The sequence below is a fragment of the Sylvia atricapilla genome, chromosome 5 (assembly GCF_009819655.1).
Source record: "Sylvia atricapilla isolate bSylAtr1 chromosome 5, bSylAtr1.pri, whole genome shotgun sequence".
Taxonomy (NCBI): Eukaryota; Metazoa; Chordata; class Aves; order Passeriformes; family Sylviidae; genus Sylvia; species Sylvia atricapilla.
Genome location: NC_089144.1, coordinates 63,913,421 through 63,932,887, shown reverse-complemented (window position 1 = coordinate 63,932,887; position 19,467 = coordinate 63,913,421). Strand labels below are relative to the sequence as shown.

At 44.1% G+C, this 19,467-nt stretch overlaps 1 protein-coding gene across 4 annotated transcripts in view; it reads right to left on the bottom strand.

Moving 5' to 3' along the window:
• Window positions 1–19,467, bottom strand: part of TBXAS1 (thromboxane A synthase 1) — a 230,242-nt gene that overhangs the window by 160,157 nt on the left and 50,618 nt on the right. For 3 of the 4 annotated variants that reach the window (XM_066319778.1, XM_066319777.1, XM_066319781.1), the window contains one exon: window positions 14,675–14,768. In XM_066319778.1, the coding sequence (XP_066175875.1) occupies window positions 14,675–14,768 (94 nt within the window). Of the gene's footprint in view, window positions 1–14,674; window positions 14,769–19,467 lie in introns of those variants that run through there. The other variant, XM_066319780.1, reaches the window with a different exon arrangement.

Here is a 19,467-nt window from a genome sequence, read left to right as displayed (position 1 = left end):
AATCATATAGTTATGCTTTTGGGTACCAAAGCATGGCTTTAGCTGCCTCGGGTTAGACATCAGCATTTTGTCCATGGAGCATACAGCTGCTTGATAAAATGTGAAATCACAGCAATTCCACCTTCTCCCTTCCCTAAAGGCACTGGATTGGGTGGTCTTGTCTTTCTAGGCAAAATAGGCTGGGGCTCAGCAACGTAACATTTGGACTGTCTGGAGGGAATCCATCAGGAATGATCATTCACAGATTAAATATGTTGCCTATGCAATGCAACACATCTGGCCCTTCTGGCCCAGGGGATAAGTAATAGCGTTAGGAATGCACATTCACAGCCCATCCCTTACAAATCTGCTGTGCTGACACTAATCCATGCACATCTAGGGCTGGTTTGTGAGCCACCTCTGACCTCCCTGCTCCTGCTGGCACACGTCATTGTCTTCCATCACATTTCTCAGTGATGCCACTTGTATTCTAAAGGATACCAAATTGCTATCTGGGCATGTGCCACGGTGTACAAGATAAGCCCATGCACTGGGTTGTTTGCCTTCCCACCTTGGTTATTTTCATGCTGATTTATAAATATTTTTTTCTGCTGGATGGGGCTTAGACAAGCAGGTCCGAGACTGCCCTGGTTACAGAAAGGGTGTTTCAGCACTGTGTGGGTGTGACCATGCTATGATTCCGTACCAGCCACATCATCACTGTAAGGGGTGCTTTCAGCACCAGAATCAGGCACTTTTTTGGTCTCTCCCTCACCGGAAGAAGAGGGGGAAGGGAAGTAGCTTATTTGGCCTTTAGTTTCCTCCTGGTGTTAAAACTAGCACGGATACTCATTCAAACAGGCTACTGTCACATGTACAGCCTTAAAGGACACCATCTGCTAGTGCATCCGCACAGTAAAGTACTGCTTAAGACACACCTCTCTGTCAAGTATAAAGAAAAACCTCATTTGTTTCAAACACCGACTGCCTGCTGTCCACCACGAAGCCTAGGCACGCTACAGCCCAGAAATTCTGCAAAAATAAAAACTCATTTAGCTAGAGTCAGGCAGGGAATATCAATTTTGGTAACAGGAATGATACAATTACATTCCTAAGCAATTAGTCTCAATAACAGACAGACAGTATATCTCGTAAATTGTCTGCAGGCCTGATTTTAACCAGTCTCATTCATACCAAGAGCCTACTAGCAAGACCCCCTTCATCTCAGTGCTGGGGGATTAAGATACTACTTAGCAAAAGTAAAGCAATCAGTGTCAAGCTTAAAAGGTTGAGTTTCATCACATTTTGCTCTGTTAAACACTGAAATTGCCGCATACCCCTTTCTAGCCGAAGATTAGATTTTTTTAATTGATCAAATAAAATGAAAAATTTTAATTGATCAAATAAAATTATTATTATTATTACTACTCCACAACACAGAGGTTGAACTTTGCTGCTGGATAGTAACCTCACATGTAGCAGAGTCTTGCAGCAGCAAAAGACATGGCACTGAGACATCTGTTGGGGGAGAGTCCCATTCCTGCACAGCAGGACTTCTCCTGGAGCTCAGATTTGCCATCCTACCTATCCCCAGCCATCTATTGACCCAGTCTGCTCCAGGAAGATACTGGAATCCTCCAACCTTAGCACCATGATTTTCCTTCACACACTAGGCAGAATTTCTGCACCAAAAGTGCTGTCAAGCACTGAGCAAGCTGCCTGGGGAAGTAGTTGAGTCACCATCCCTAGAGGTATTTAAAAGACATGTAGATGAGACACTTGGAGACGTGGTTTGGTGGTGGATTTGGCGCTGCTGGGTTAACGGTTGGACTCGAGAATCTTTGAAACCTACAAGGTTCCACGTACAACAGAGCCTTAGTGGGAACAGAGGCAGGACAGCCTTACACAGGTCCAACCCTGGCGCAAAAGGCTCTTGTAAACTGCCCTCTCTACTACCTCCACAGCTAAATATAATTGAACCTGAAGCACTTGGCCCGTGCTTATGCAAAAAGGTGGATTTGAGACAGGAGGCTGGAGGGGAAGCCTGCACCACGCATTGCAGAGCTCCCTTGCCGGCTCTGGAGCAGTGCTGTGCTCTGGGAGACAGGAGCTGTTCAAATGTTTTGACAGAACACGCCGATTCCTCGGGAATGTTTTTATTCTAGTCAATGTGCCAATTTCACACAGATTTCCAGCAGAAAGCAGGCAGACTGTCTGGGTCTGCTGAATTAAAACTACTTCACCCAGAAAGAAGAAAAAGTTGCATTTTCAGACTACTTCTATTCAATCCATCACTGTATTTGTTTTAGTCAGTTTGTTGGATTGTTTTCAATTTTACCTGTAAATTCCATCTTTTAGCAGGATCTAAAGACAGGACAAAAGGCACCAAAACACTGCAGAAAACTGACCTCAAGCAAAAGACCTCTGAGGACTTTTGAGATATAATTTTGTACACAAACAATGCAAAGAGATAAACAGGGAAACCCAAAAATTAACCATTTTCTAACTCGAACTGCTTAGTCTGGTTCTGTAGGAACCCAAAACCTCCATTTTTGCATTTGCGGTTGTCTTTCAAAGGCTTTCTTTTTTCCCTTTGCCTTAGGGAGTTATTTATAGGGCTATTATAATTTGAGGTCTGGTCTTCTCATGGCAGGTCCTCCATCCAGGAAATGAAATAGCATTAGAAAATGAAATCTCGTGTTTATGAGGGCTTAGAGATGGGTCCCTGGGGCACTGGGGAGAAAAAAAAAAGAGGTAGGGAAAAATATAAACACAAATATAACTACAAGATATTTGCAAGGCCCTTAATTCTATCTGTGATGAACTTTATGAGACTCTTTATTAAAATAGAGACCTCTCGTATAAGGTCACCAACAGCTTTTTTTCCCCAATGCTCTCCCATTTCCCTCTTCAGTGTGATCAAGTGCCTTTTCCACTCCACCTTGGCTGCAAGGTGCCTCTGCCCTAGATTCCCTTCAGAGGCAGAAGAAAAATAAGGATAAATCAAGTGCTACACTTCCTCCTTCTGCCTCATCACACGCTTTTCACAATGTGCCACATGTTGCAGTGTATTAGCAGATCAAGACAGATGTGTTCACGTCTCTGCAGAAATCATGTATCAATCATCAATTTCTTATTCATACCCCTCGGTGTTTCTTTCCTAGACTACTCTCTACAGCCACAACACCCCTTATCACATCTAGGGCTTATCACTCACTGCTTCCTCTCAATATATGGAAATAAAATCAAATGGAGGCAAATCAGGGAATACTTTGGGGCTTACCATCCCCTTTCTCCTTGTGTCCAAAGAGAGACTTCCCTCCAACACCTTCTCTTTTCATGCATTTTTTCCCTCTTCCCTTTTGAGAGGAACAGGAAGAGTGCTATTCAGCAAAAGAATAACAACCATGTTGAAAGTCCCACTCAACTTCACAGAGAGTATTTCAACTCATCATTGTATGTGACTTCTTATGGCTCCTTTGGCCTAACTTTCACTAACCCTACCTAAATCAACACATGCATCATGCTCCCTATGAGAGTCAGCAGTTTTCTATACTACAGAAAAAAAAATGCCATCAGATATAATACACAAAAAACTATTGAAATTCAGCAAATAGCAAAGTTTAATTTGCAATTATTTTAATGTTTATTTCTTGCATACTATATTATGAAAATATATAGTTGAGAATACTTTGAAATCTGTATCTCACTTTTTCTCTTGTTTATAATTTTTGATTTTTTTGTAGTAAGGTAAAATAAGTTACCAATGTTCAGTGACCTGTTTTTGCTATCTGAATATTTAAAACTGACCCAGGGCAACTGTCCAAAACACACTTCACTTTTCCCTCTGTCTTATTATAAATCTCCTAATTCAAAGAATAGTACAAAATTACAAAATCTAAGCAGTAAAAAAGGCTGCTAGTTAATAAACAAAATGAAAAGTTAAAACATCCGAGGACAACCCAAGACTATAATTCAATTCACTCATCCATCAGCATTGCATCATGACAAAGACAGAAATAAAATACACTAATTTGAAATACATTTTTTTTAAAGCACATAGTTTTGTTTAGGTTTTCTGTTGATTTTTCTTTTTGAAAAACTAACCAACCAAAAAATCACTCAACCACAATAAAAAAAATGCAGTCAGGTCTCAAAAAACCCAGATTCCAACTCTAGTTGATTTTTGTTTCACATTACCATCTAAATTTAGACATGCACCGAGGCCTCTGAGACTGTGGAGAAATAGATTAACTTTTGAACTTTCTACCTCTCTGATAAGATCAGTCCTTTCTTACCCTTCAATGTCTCTCTAGCCAACTTGTGTTTCTGAATCAAGCTGCATAAATGCTTATAAAAAACCAAATTTTTTTAAAAAAAGCTGTCAAGAAAATAGCTTTTCGTTTATTTCTGAGAAAAGAGGAGAATGCTGAGCACACAATGGCCAAGTTACATCCATGCCACTTTGCAGCTAGCGAAGCCCTCCCAGCCCTCCCCAGTGCCCACCCTACAAACTCACCCTGCCTTTCCATCACCACATCCATTTGACTACAGGCCATGAGTATGACATAATTTCACACTCAGTCCCTCTTAGGAAAAGTTATATTTCAATTCTACATCCTGCCTGGGAAGGGGGGAAATGGGAAGAAGCCATTAGATCATGAGTCTTAGAGAGCTACCAGGTGGTGATGCCATCCAAGGTGCATCATAGCAACCAGACGGCAGCACGCAATGAATACCAGGGATTTACCAGCACGTGTTTGAAGAGGCAGCTCTCCAAAGCTTTCTATTATTCATTTTAATACAAAGCCTTTCAGAAAACAAGCCTAACTAGATGCAGCGGATCAGACCCACAGCAGCTGGACCTGCTTATTCCCAGAAAGGACAGGGAAGTATCTTGCTTGCCACCCTTTTAGGATGACTTGCTGTACAGAAAGTCAGCTTATTATCTGAAAAGGCATGTCATGCTGTAAACATTTCTAGTGGAGCTTGGGTTAGCAGCACTTGTAAGAAAACCTTAATGAAAATAAATTGTTATGTATTTACCCATATGCTGAGGAGCATATGGCTAATGCATTTAGACACTGCTAATGAAGTTAAGGCTCTGCTAAATTTGTTGGCTCATGGATAACAACTGTTCACAATACCCAATCTGAGCCTGCTATAATTTTAGCATTACAACTGATACCTGGCCATTATTATACAAACTGGTCTTGCTGACATAGAAGAATTGGATTTCTGGATGTGATTTCCTATTCACATGCAATAAGAAGGTGAACAACATAGGATGCTTCCAAAGTACACAGATAACATGAGCAAGTTACAATTTTGTGTAAAATAACAGAATTGCTCTTATTCATCATCTCCCTGATTCTGTTACTTTCTTTCCTAATTTCAAGGGCTAAAAGATTTTATCTATTCAAACCCCACTTCTTCCAGCCCAGTGCAACTGCAGGCAAAACTGAAGAGAAGATTGTCACATCCAAGAAATAGTCCTGCTTTTTTAAGTTCACATGTAAAAGCCCATTGAGTTTACTACAACAGCTGTTGGAATCCTCCTGTTCAAACACATCCCTACTTCCCTGCTTTTCAAGGTGAGGCTCTCTTCTTCTGGAGCCCAAGCTAAAGTCCAGTTTGTGACCACACTGGCTCTAACTGTATGCCACTACCTTTGCAACCACACGTCATCCCATTCTTTCAGCCCAAACACTGTAGCTCAGCTGTTTGGGTTCAACGCTGCTGCATGTCAGGCCAGAGCTGGCTTTAATTTAGCAGCACGTGCTTAAAGAGCAGGCTGCATAGCAAATTCCAGAGGGTCATGTCATGAACGTGCAAATATACCCTCCAAAAGATCTAACACGTGGCAAAATTCCCTGCACCATTCTCATGAGCCAGGTATCATTTTAATGATGCAAACCTCTGCTCTGACTGATCTTGGGCAGTCATTTGGCTGCTAAAACCCCATCAAAGGACAGTGGTCAAGGGTGGCATAGCAGAGAAGTATCCTTCAGCACTGTTATCTTGAGGATCGTCTCACTCAGATACCTTCATTTGTAGGCCAGAACTCAGGGCTGGCATTAATTCACAGCTCCACTTGATCTGTGAATATTGCGAAAACACAAACTCCCTCTGGCCCTGGAGTGTCCCAGTCCATTCAAGACAGCAGTGATATCAGCTTCCCCAAATCTAACAGGCCCCAGAGAGGTTGTCCAAAATGTTTCACCATAACCTGTTCAAAAAGCAGACCCATCTGTTCCAGAACACCATCTTTTCTGTTTTGCAGGTGGATAAAAGAGGCCCAGGTGAAGCAAAAGAAAGAGATTTTCTCACTCAGAAAAAAAGAAAGCTTTGCCCCAGTCAGACTTGACCAAGATCACACTGAGAGTCTGAGGAAAGCCAGGAGTGTGATTAAGGAATCTCTTCTCACTCGCTGTGCTGCCATAGACAACATCATCCCCTCTCCACTTAAGAGCTACCAGTTGCCTCAACCATGAAGGGTTGAGAAGGGTTTCCTCTTCCTCCCCATGCAGCATTTAATAAGGCAAGCAGGAAGTGTGTGAAAAAGAAAAACCAAAGTATGGGTTAATGGATACCAAAACCATGATGATGGCCATCAATAAAGTCTACATCTCCTTCCAGGGGCAACACATGAGGCCTGTGGGAAGGGTTCACACAGTCCTGCACAAAAATAAATGTTAGAGCTGCTCTAGGGAAAAGCTACACCATCAGCACACCATTCCTTGTAATACAAAAAGGAATTGTTTCTTCCCTCAAAGGAAAAATGCTATAGTTCAGAAGAGCAAAGGCATCTGTCCTGACCACTACCACCTTCATTAGTCACCATTATTCACCAGCAAGGCAGTGATGATTCATCCCTTTTTTCCATCACATGAAACCCACCAGTTGCTTTGTGCCCCCTAATACCTTCTCAGCATCCATAAGTGTTATTTAAAGTTGACATCACACTCAGGTGAATCTAGCAAACAGTTATGGGAAACGCTGCAAGTGCCAAGAAGCCGAGGACATTTTGTCTCTACAGAGGGGTCTCTGAGGTGCACTCTGCTCCCCCAGACACAGGCTCACCCTGCTGAGACCCCCACCAGTGCAGGGAGAAGCTGCGGTGAGCTACAGCACAGCTCAACCTGATGCTCCTATCAGAAACCAAGGTCCAGCCCTTGCTGAAGGCTGCAAATAGCATTCAGTCAAGCAGGAGACAGCCAATTGTCTTGATGTCTTGATTTCCTGCTTTAGGTTCCCACAGAGAGACACTGCACCAACTTTGTCGGGTTATCTGACAATGCTAACATCTGATCAAAGGAAGTAACACAGACTATCGGGTGAAACTAGGAAAATACACATCTTTAAAGGGAGGAAAGACTGCCTTTATAGATGTAGAAATATACACATAAACCCACATCTAACCCCAGGTTTTCTGTCATGTTGCAGCCAGTGAAATGGCAATGCGTTGGGAGTTAAATTTCTTCCTTTTTACTTAAGGGATTTTTTTTCCCATAAGTTGCCAGCAGACTAACTGCTGGGTACTTTTGCTTGACCAACACAAAGAGGTGGCCAAAAGTCTAGGAAAGGAATGTAAAGAGTGTAGCATTGTGCTGCACTTCTTTAGTCTCAGGGAGCTCCCCTCGGAGGAAAAATGCAGAGGGTTTTTTGGGGCGGGGGGCCAGGTAAAGGACAGGGGTGGGGGCAGCTGCACTATCTTGCTCTGGGCATCATCTGAAGGAGGACAGCCAAGCTGCTGCTTACTGCAGGGAGGATTCGCTGTCACCACCAAAGTCCAGTCCTGCCTAGGGATCCACCGCCATCTGTTCGTGTGTCCAGGAGTTGTGAGCTCACCTTCTCCTGCCTTGCCGGAGCAGGACCGCAGCTGTCCTACCTCCGCCGCTTCTTAGGCTCTGGGGGCTTTTGCTACGCCGCAGTCCCTGTGTCCTGCCGGGACATCCCGCAGTTCCAGCTACCGCCGCGGCCTTCTGACCCAGCTCATCCCCTGGCCCGGGATTGCTACTCATCCCTGCCCGAAGAGCTCGGTGCCCTCAGAGCCCTGCCCTAACAGCTCGGCGCCCTCAGAGCCCGGCCCGAAGAGCCCGGTGCCCTCAGAGCTCGGTGCCCTCAGAGCTCGGTGCCCTCAGAGCCCTGCCCTAAGAGCTCGGTGCCCTCAGAGCTCGGTGCCCTCAGAGCTCGGTGCCCTCAGAGCCCGGCCCTAAGAGCTCGGTGCCCTCAGAGCCCGGCCCTAAGAGCTCGGTGCCCTCAGAGCCCGGCCCGAAGAGCCCGGTGCCCTCAGAGCCCGGCCCGAAGAGCCCGGTGCCCTCAGAGCTCGGTGCCCTCAGAGCTCGGTGCCCTCAGAGCCCTGCCCTAACAGCTCGGTGCCCTCAGAGCTCGGTGCCCTCAGAGCCCGGTGCCCTCAGAGCCCGGTGCCCTCAGAGCCCGGTGCCCTCAGAGCCCTGCCCTAAGAGCTCGGTGCCCTCAGAGCTCGGTGCCCTCAGAGCCCGGTGCCCTCAGAGCCCGGTGCCCTCAGAGCCCGGCCCTAACAGCTCGGTGCCCTCAGAGCTCGGTGCCCTCAGAGCTCGGTGCCCTCAGAGCTCGGTGCCCTCAGAGCCCTGCCCTAACAGCTCGGTGCCCTCAGAGCTCGGTGACCTCAGAGCTCGGTGACCTCAGAGCTCGGTGCCCTCAGAGCTCGGTGCCCTCAGAGCCCTGCCCTAACAGCTCGGTGCCCTCAGAGCCCTGCCCTAAGAGCTCGGTGCCCTAAGAGCTCGGTGCCCTCAGAGCTCGGTGCCCTCAGAGCCCGGTGCCCTCAGAGCCCGGTGCCCTCAGAGCTCGGTGCCCTCAGAGCCCGGCCCTAAGAGCCCGGTGCCCTCAGAGCCCGGCCCGAAGAGCCCGGTGCCCTCAGAGCCCGGCCCGAAGAGCCCGGTGCCCTCAGAGCCCGGCCCGAAGAGCCCGGTGCCCTCAGAGCTCGGTGCCCTCAGAGCTCGGTGCCCTCAGAGCCCGGTGCCCTCAGAGCCCGGTGCCCTCAGAGCCCGGCCCTAAGAGCCCGGTGCCCTCAGAGCCCGGCGCCCTCAGAGCCCTGCCCTAACAGCTCAGTGCCCTCAGAGCCCGGTGCCCTCAGAGCCCGGTGCCCTCAGAGCCCGGTGCCCTCAGAGCTCGGTGCCCTCAGAGCCCTGCCCTCAGAGCTCGGTGCCCTAAGAGCTCGGTGCCCTCAGAGCCCGGCCCTAAGAGCTCGGTGCCCTCAGAGCCCGGCCCTAAGAGCTCGGTGCCCTCAGAGCCCGGCGCCCTCAGAGCCCGGCCCTAAGAGCTCGGTGCCCTCAGAGCTCGGTGCCCTCAGAGCTCGGTGACCTCAGAGCTCCCTGCCCTAAGAGCTCGGTGCCCTAAGAGCTCGGTGCCCTCAGAGCCCGGCCCTAAGAGCTCGGTGCCCTCAGAGCCCGGCGCCCTCAGAGCCCGGCGCCCTCAGAGCCCGGCGCCCTCAGAGCCCGGCCGGGACATCCCGCAGTTCCAGCTCCCACCGCGGCCTTCTGACCCAGCTCATCCCCCGGGATTGCTGCTCATCCCTGCCCTAAGAGCTCAGTGCCCTCAGAGCCCTGCGGGGGCACTGCGATCAGCCTGCCCCGGGGCTTCACAAAGCCTCTCCTCCGTCCCTTCCGTCACGGCCGAGAAGGCTGCCACAAGGTTTCCTGGTTCTGTTTGTTGTTAATGCTGTAGTTGTTGTTGTTTGTTTGCCTTCTTATATATACTAGTAAAGAACTGTTATTCCTATCCCCACACCTTTGCCTGAGAGCCCCTTAATTTCAAAATTATAGTAATTCAGAGGAAGGGGGTTTACATTCTCCACTCCAAGGGAGGCTTCAACTTTCCCTGGCATGCACCTGTCTTTCAAACTAAATACTGGGTTTAGATCTGCAGCACATGCATGTACATGCCCCCGGTGTAGGGTGGTGGCATTCCCAGGACATAAGAGAAGACCTGGATCACCCAAGAGGTCTGTTCCAGCAGTCAGCAGCCACGGCAGACGCACACAGGCATCTGGGGGACATAAAGACAGGTTGGTTGGTGATGCCACAGCCAACCTTTCTGGCTCCACACAAATAGCTATCAAGTTGCAAAACACACACTGCCTATCTCATTCCTTTGTCATTTCTCTGCACAAAGAAACACAAAACCATATGCAGGCTTTCGCTGTCAATATAAGTCATATTATTCTTGTAATTCAATCCAGGTCCAAAGCCTGATAGCTTCTTTTCCTCCCTTTCCCCCCTTTTTGCTCCCCTCACCGTTTGCCTCTCTCCAACCCTGTTTAAGTTTGAATGCTGTGTCATTTAATTCCAGAGCAGTAAACACTGCAGCCTCTCTCTCTCTAAGCACCCACACAGTGCTTTCTAGGCTAAAAATTACACATGGCTTAATTTCATTCCTGCAAGGACTCTGCCTTTTATTTTCCTTTACGTCCAACTCGAGGGATGCCTTTGGCAGATGTGTAGTGAAGGGAAAAAAATAATATTTGCTCTCTGCTTCCTCCCTGCAGTCCCCCCCTTTTCCTCTCCCATCCATGCGCCATAAAACAACGGAGGCCAGCCAGACCCCAAACTGAAGGCAAGACAAAGCCCCCCCAGAGCCCCCACTTCATTCAGCAGAAACGGGCCGCTCGGGGTAGCCCCGGATCTACAAGTAGGCCAGACTGACATGAGCAGAGTAAACAAAGAGTGTCCTGTCCAAGCTGAGAGGGGCTAAAGACAGTGATGTCTTTCATTAACATGCAAGGCAGGGATGCAAGCACACAGACAGTCAAAAGCATCACTGGAGCTTGCTAGGAGTAATAGGAGGAAAGTGATACATGATCACGCCGTTATAAGGACCCAAAGCACATCACTCAGCTGCACATCCCACCAACCAGGGACCAAAATGGGGCACCAACCCACACACCCCCCAAAACATCAGGGGCAGCCCCAAAGCTGCTGCAGGCACAGTGTGGCTCTCCAGGAGGCTGGGCAGGGAGCAGTGCACACAGGTACAGCACCAGAGGACCAGGGCTGTGCAGATGTCAGAGCCAATGACATTTCAAAACAGCATGGCTGTCATTTAGGGAAGGGATGGGAAAGGGGGAGAAAAGCGCTGCACAGCCATAGCAACAGGTCAAGTGAGAGAAAGGGTGATACAGATTTGTGGCTTCTCAGTTTTCAGAACACTTGTCACATAATAAAATCATTAGCCTGGGAATTAATAAAAGCTTGGTTTAGTTATTCTGCAACCTGCTGCTATAAAGCACATACAGACCCATGTGTGAAAGTCCATGCTGTGTATATCCCTGTATCAACCATTACACAGCTATCACAAACAACCCTCACGTTTTTCCAGACTCATAGGAAAAACGAAGCACATGGAGAGGTGAGCAAACAGTCAGGAATTTGTAGAAAAACAGCAGTCTGTCAGCTGCAAGTCTGCTCAGTTATTGGAAAAAATTGAACACGCTGCTTTTTTTAAGCAGCCTAATCATATTTACTATTACATCAGACTTACCCACCACAAATTGTTCTCATGCAATGGAAGAATTTTTAATCTAATATCTTGGACTCAGATAATTTCCCAGCTGCAGAACTGCAATAATTTCCTATCTTCTCATTGTTGAGATAAGCCGATTAACTTGGATATGTTTTAGTTTTAGAGTGTGATTATCTCCCTTTATTTTACTTGAGAGAGAAGGGGTGACTTACAGTAAAATAACTTTGTTTTCCCCAAGCCAGCTCTTAAGGTCTCCTTTTCTGTGATGGAGATAGGTCTTTCCTGTTGCATTTTCCTTAGCTGCTTTACTTTCCACACTTCCTCTTCCTCTCTCAGAGACACTACATTAACAGCTAGTGTTATTTTTACTCATAGAAAATACACTGTTCAAGAAATCCCTGAAATAATTATTCTAAAAAAATAAAAAACTCATTAGAAATGTTTTCTTGTATAAAATGCCTTTGAAAGTTTATTAAATTCTTCACAACCCAGCACTACTGGGCAAATCCTGCTTGCACTGTTCCTTTGTTTTCAGGGACATTTAAAGAAGAAGTATTGCAAAAGAAGCCTGAAGCTCTGTTTACATGCACAGTGCAACAAAACAGGAAACTCAGTTTATTTCAGTAGAAGTGATTTACACCCAAGTAAGGGAGAAGACAAGCAAACCCTTGAATTTACACCATTACAAATTGCTTAGGCAATTTTTGTGCAATTTTTTGACATTTAATGTTCTTTCTTAAATTCCCAGGACCTAGATTTACTCTGTTATGTCAAAGGGGCTTCCTCTCCTGCTTTATTTATTTCTTTTCCTTATATTTCTAGCAATCATATTCTAGGAGAAAAGCCTGAATCCATGAGATGAGGACAATTTTTGGACTGCAAGGCTGCATATGTTGAAGTCTCTCGATTTCCTTTTATCTTCCAGATCTCACTTGTGTTCAGGGCTTTTCAACCTGTGTTAATTTGCAGACTAAATTCGACACTGGAAAAGTATGAATTACACATATGCAGATTCCCATACGGCACATATCAATTCATTCCTCTTAGTCACCATTCATTAATTCCTTTGAAATAAATGTTCACGGTTGAAAAGCACTAGTTTGATGATTTAATGGGAATGGCTCATGTGTTTTCCCTGCACAAGATTAGCAATACTAAGAAGAAAGCCAGCCTGATTTAAGAAGAAAACTCTCCAAACAGCTATTTTGGTGGAAAGAGAATAGTTGCATCAACATGGAAGAGCAAGAACTTCTTAATATTATAAATGGAGCAACAAAACAAATCACTCTTTTTTATTTCCTATTAAAAAAAAAAAGTATATAAAGTTACCCCAAATCCAATAAGCCACTACTCATGGACAGCTGTGGTGTCCCTTGCAGCTAAGCCCTAAAATCATCCCTATTTCCAGTGAGGTGATGGGCAAGCCCTGGTTCTCCCCTGCTGGGAAAGGGAAAGTGGTCGATGTTCTCTACTGACTGCAGTGAAAGCACTTGTGTCCCTGAAAATGCTCTCATAGACAAGAGCCTGCAGTATAAAAGCAGGGCTCCCATTACTGGATCATTGCTATGGGCTCTGTTCTAGGAAAGCAGCCCCAGGGGCAGATCCAGAAAAAATGGCAAAACATGTGAGGGGAGGAAGAAAAATCACCTAGAGCCTGGGCTCCTCCCTGCCCATTCCTACTGGTGATGACAGCATGGTAGAGAAGACGGGTGGTGAAAGGCCAACGTGCTGGACACACAGCCTGGCAGTGCTTGTGGCTTTGCACCACTCAACTCCATTCCAAAACAGTTATTTCTTGGTATCCCAAGATACAATTCCTCAGCTACTTTATTTTTCTTCCTAAAAGGTAGTAAAAGCAAGGTTAACTTTTTTGCATTATTTTGATATAAGTTAACTTCATGAATGCTATTCTAGTAATGAAATTTGCCTAACAGATCATATGATCATTTTGTGTCATTTCCAAAAACCTTTACACTTCTACGCTGGTACAGGGCAAGCCTATCTAGAACATACCAAAATAACTTAGTCTCCAGGCACCTTTATGTAACAGCTAAGTGGTAGCAGGTAACTAATGATGTCTAGATTTCACCACTAAGGAGCTACAGAATGAGTGGCTTTCTGCCACTTTTTGGCTGAATTAAAACCTGAAGTGTGAAGGTGAACTGGTCTGCATGCCATACCACCAGAATCCCTTGTAAGTTAAAGTCACCCTGCCAATTCCAGTTCAAATTAATCTAGAGCAGATTAAGTCTGCCTTTTATACTATTTTCTAAATGAAATCAGATGTACATGTAAAACTGGTATTTAAAAGGGTTTTATCTAATAATGAGTCAGATATTGATTGAACAATCACCATGAAGACCAAGGTAAGAGGCAATATATTCTCATTAATAATTCAAATCTTAGCATGGATATTGATGACCATGCACTTAACAGGGAAAACTGGGTAGCAGCTGGAGCTGGCCCAGATTCCCTGAAAAGTTGTTGGGCTGCAGCAGACACACGCTGGAGAGATTTTACTGAAAGATACAACCAGAAAAATGGTGGCCTCTCATTATAAAGGTGTCTCGGACCTTCAGCAATACCACTGAAATGGAACAAGGAACAAAGCACAGCATTAGCAGTCTACTGAAAGAGGATGGGTGAGAAAAATAAGGGAATGAAGTCTGGAGGCAAAATGCCACCACTTCCCCATCCTCACAGCCCTAATATTTGTGGCACAGAGCAACAACATTCAGCAGTGCCTAATTCCAGTTACTGCTTGGGAGAAAGCAACATTAAAGGCTTTAAAATGAATGTGTACAATCAACAAAAGTGCAAACAAACAGAAAGGTTGTAAGAGCCAAAACCACTGTAAGAACAAACCAGTTGGGGCTAGTTAACATAATCTGTTCTATTCACATAACTAAGTTCGTTTCACTGAGGGCATGAACTTTCTTGGAAGAGCTCAAGTAATTAACTGCAGGAGCTTACACATTTTCTTTCCCTCAAGTTTACTTTACCCTGGAATTAGAGCTGCTTACATACAGCTGCTTCTACCAATTCATTCAAAAAGCTGAGTTTTGCTTGTCCTTCCCAGAGAGGCATGCCTGAAGAGGTGGTACCAGTCAACTGTAGGATTCCCTTCAATTCCTCCTGCCTCCCATCCACTCTTCCCATCACTTTGACTGATACAAAGAAAACCATATCCTACCTCACGGAAGAAGAGCAGGTTTCCAATGAAAGGAAGAGGCGGAGGATGTCGGATCCCTACTCTGCTGAGTTTGGAGAATGCAGATGTGGAGTACCTGGGAAAAATAACGTAGGAAGTCAATTTTGGATCTTGTTATGATAGGACTTGCCACAGTAACTAGTTCAGATGACTTCCCTGCATTCAGAGAGGGAGAAGCTGCTGTCTGTGTTGGTCAGACAGAACTGCCAATGTGATAACACTGCTTAGGAGCTCCTCAGGTCACAGAAGTAAATGTAAGACACTGGTGCTTCAGAGAGGGCAAAAGGATCAAGTGACTCAACGACAAGCCTGCAAAATTGAGCAGTGGAATTAGAGAGCTGCTCCTCTTCCCACAGAGGGTCTTGTAAGGCAGAAGTGACTCTCCAAAGCTACATGAGGTTACAAACGAGATCAAAAGAAGCATTTGGGGCTTGACTTCTGTGGCACTGCTGGGAAAGGAACAAGACAGGTTTTCAGATTATTATTTTCTTCTTCCATCACCTCTACCTATACAGATCACAGAACAAAAATTCGAACTAGTCTCAGCTGTCCATGAGCCAAGACCCTGTCAGTATGTTCAAGTCAAGCCTAGTATTTGGGCCAGATATGCTGATTAAGTGATTTTTTCAGAGCTGCCAGTCAGCAAATTAAGCAAATATAAAAATACAGGGAAGCAAAACCCAGACTGAAAAGCTTCATGCATCCCTTATTTCAGATGAAACTGTGGCATGTTGACAGGGACAATAGTGGAAAAAAGAAAAACCCAAACCCAGAGCCTTTCTTTTTCCTCCCCTCCCCCTTTCTTAATACAAACAATGGATTTAAGTCAATGGACTTCAATTAGTGAAACCTGAAAGTGCAGGAGCTAGCAGCAGCAGCTTTGATTACCCAAAGACACAACTTTAGTTGAGCACTTCTGTTTGCTGAGGTTTCCTGCAACACAGTACCTATTTTCTTAATGGATTTTCTTTTGTGAAGGTATTTTACAAAAATCATAATCAGGAGATAGAGGTTTAATAATTTTTGAATAGCAACCATTTTCTTTTTTTAATGGGGCAGTACAAACCTTTACAAACACAAACCCTCTCACAAACCCAAGAGAAATGATGTGTTCAGTGTCTATGCAAGGACATTATGTCAAGTATGACACGGTATCGTGGAGTAAAGGCACAGAAGTCAACATTTATTACACATTTTATACATATTATTGACTGCTTGGCTACTTAACTGCTTTAAAAAATATGAGATTTTCCTCAGCTAATTCTCTTGGGAAAAGAAACATTTTAACTTTAAAATGACAAAACAGCCTTATGTGATGCATTTTCATTCCCAAAAAGAGGATTTTTTTTTTCTGGTGCTGCTGCTGTTTATAATCTTCCTGAAGTGTCTTTGTGTCATAGCAAAGTCCTCATCCTCAGTATGTAAACAGTGAAAAAGATTAAAATTGCTGTCGATGAAAAGCTGTCAATTTTCCAGTTTGCTATCATGATGTTTTCACTGTAAAATACATGGCAGATCACAAAACACCAGGCTGGGCTGCAGTTAACTGCTCATTTCACTGCACACCAGACGGTCTATAGACTCCTGGTTTTCATGTACAGCAAAGTGAAGAGTGGCTGCAACAGAGGCTTACACTAGACAAAGTAAGTTATATGATCACCAAATATTTTAAAAGAAAAAAACCAAAACAGTATTGTTTCACAAGGCAAGAAACACAGAGACTGTAAAGACTATTTTTACTTAGATGAACAGTTCATTATTGTCAACTTCTGAACATTACTGGCAGCTTCATGCAGCTGAGGATTTGCTTTCCTTTTCCCCCACTAATGTGGTTTTTTTCTACTGCTTTTTATTCAGTTACATTCGAAGTAGGTTTTCGAAAGGTAGGGAACAACAGTTTTCAATGAGATGGGAGAGAGAAGCTGTGTCATCAAGCTACAGACTGAAATATAACAACAAAAGGGTGAAGTCAGCAGGAGAAAAAAAGAATCTCATCAATAAACACATCTAGCTCTACTCTATGATTTTACATTTCTGGTGTTGTTGAAATACCTGATGTTTTACAGAAAAGAAAACAGTATGCAAGTGACCAAAGACTGAAGCGGCAGCATGCACAAAAGAAGGATCTAACACTGCACACGTAGCCTTAACTTTGATAATTTCTAATGCAGCATCTTACTTTCTGCAGCCTTCAACATTAAAAGTTTCCCCCATCTCTGCAACATTTCCACTCATTCTCAGTATTCTGGGTGGGGGAGAGAGAGAGGAAGGAGTGGCTTATGGACTTCTTGAAAAAAAGGAAAAGCAAAAAGGAGAAGGAAAATTGTCCTGTATAACACACAGTGAAGACCAGCAATACATGTCTCTGACAGCTTTGTGGCACAAACCTCTGCCTTTTGAGCCAGAAGAGGCTGATGACTCAAACATGCCAATTTATGTGATTTGGTCACTCAGCACCCCTATGACACACACTTGGCCAGTAAGTCAGAGCTGCATCCTAAGTGCACTGGGAAAAGCTGTCCAGGTTTTGTTGCTGGGAAGGGAAGGTGGGCTAGAGTCTGGGTAAGTGCAAACAGGCAGAGTGGCCCTGCAGGCCAAGCCATTTGTCTGGAGAAGCTGTACATCTAAATGAAACAGCTCCAAGCCTGCCTTATCACCAGGGGGGAGCCTTATTCTCACTCTGCCATTTAACACACTTCTACATTACCTTATCACCAAAATTCATCTGGTATCAGGAGACCTCCTGCTGTTGCTGTGGGTACACAGTGACGGTAGAAGATCAGCCAAATGCACTAGAAAGGCCAAATCAAATGGAAAATGTAGGAATAGAATAAATACGAAGAGGCGATCAAGCAAACCAAAGTCATGGAGCCACTTGTGTACAAGAAATAAGCTAACAGGCCATAATCTCCATCATAGGAAAAAGAAGCAACTGATGCAGGGGTTATGATAAATATATTTAATATCATGCAAAGCTTAAAAAATAAATTAAGAGTTATTACCCAAAAATTTAAAATATACTACGAAAATCTACAAATGGATGGTCAGGTGGCAGGATTAAAAAGAAACACTTTTCCAAGAAATAGGTTCACTAACTATGGAACTCCTTGACACTGATGATTGTCTAGTCCAGAAATCTAAAAATCTTCAAAATGTGATAGAATAAATCAATGGGGGGTGGGGAGAGGGAACCTACAGACACTTTCAGCTAGTAAATTTAACAAATGTAAGAAAAATATCTGGAAAACATTAAAGGAAAGAAAAGAAAATTAATCAAATTTATTTTCTTAATCAGGGAACTAGTCTGTAAGCTTCTAATTGCATAATAAGAGATTAGACTTTTATAAAACCTAAAAGATAAAACCCCAGACATCTCAGATTTCTTCAGGGGAACAGAAGAATGAGCCTGTGCAAAGTGAGGGGCAGGAAAAAGATAAAATTCTGATGGCAGCAATATTTACTGGACAATCTAGTACATCCTCACTCAAAAGAGAAACATACCCTAATATTTACACAAGTACAGCTTCCTGCACTACTCTTAAATTAAAGCTTGGCATTTGAATTAAGTGACAAGACATCAAAAAGAACCAGAGAACAGCAGCAATGAAGCAGATCAATAAACAATTCAATAACCCTTTGAAGACATTCAGATGGCCTCTGAGAGCAAAATGCTCTCTGTATATATTAAACACAACTGTTAAAAGAAAGTTAATATGCCAAATACATTCCTGTAGGCCAGCATGGCAGATATAACCTCTCTGAAATACTAACTTTTCTCCACAAAACACAGTGGAACAAAAAGAAATAAAAAAAAAAACACCCCAAAACCCCAAAGAAACAAACAAAAAAACCCCACAAAAAACCCACAAAAAACCCACCCCAAAACCACACCCAAAAAACCCCCAATCAAAAAAAACCAAAACAAACCCCCAAAAACAAAAAAAAAAAAAAACCAACCAAACAAAAAAAATCAAACCAAACCAAAAACAACAACAACAAAAAAACAACCTCCCCCCCCCCCCCCCCCCCCCCCCCAAAAAAAAAAAATAACAACCCAAAAACAAACCGAAAGGAGAATCAGACAATTAATATAAGTTGTGAAGGATATGTAATCAATAGAACTAGCCATCTGTCCAGCCAGGTCAGTACTGATGAGTGCTGAAAGAAAAAGTATTATGTAGTCTACCATTAAGGGTCATCTATTTGTGTAGCAGACAAGATTACAGTTTCCAATTCTGCACCCTGGGTTCAACATCCTGTTGAAATTACCTCAAATTTTTCCCAATACAGAAAGTGTGTCATTCCTTCTACACCCAAGTAATACACAACCTAATAACATCTAAAAAGCTATAAATCGAGACACAGAGATTAAAAAAAAAAGTGATATTTTTTAATCTCATTGTTGTGAGTTGGGAGGTGCATTATTTTGCAAGACTGACTGGGAAAACAAAGTATTTTGCTGAGAAAATGGAAATCATTCCTGACAAACAAGAGACAATCACCATGCATTTTTACCTATTTGCCTCTATATACATATTCCAGTTAACACTGGGATGTATTTTGCTCACAAAGTAGTGATAATGCCCAAAATAAAAGCAGCCTCCCCAGCATTACAATGATGGCTCATGAAAAAAATATAGAAAATATACCAGCATCCCTGGGAGCCCGGTCTCACCAAAACATCCTCCCAAAGCTGGCTACAGACTTTCAGCGCTCAGCCCTTCTGGGAAATGTTGCATTATGAATACTGCAGCAGGGTCACTGGAGAGCTGCCA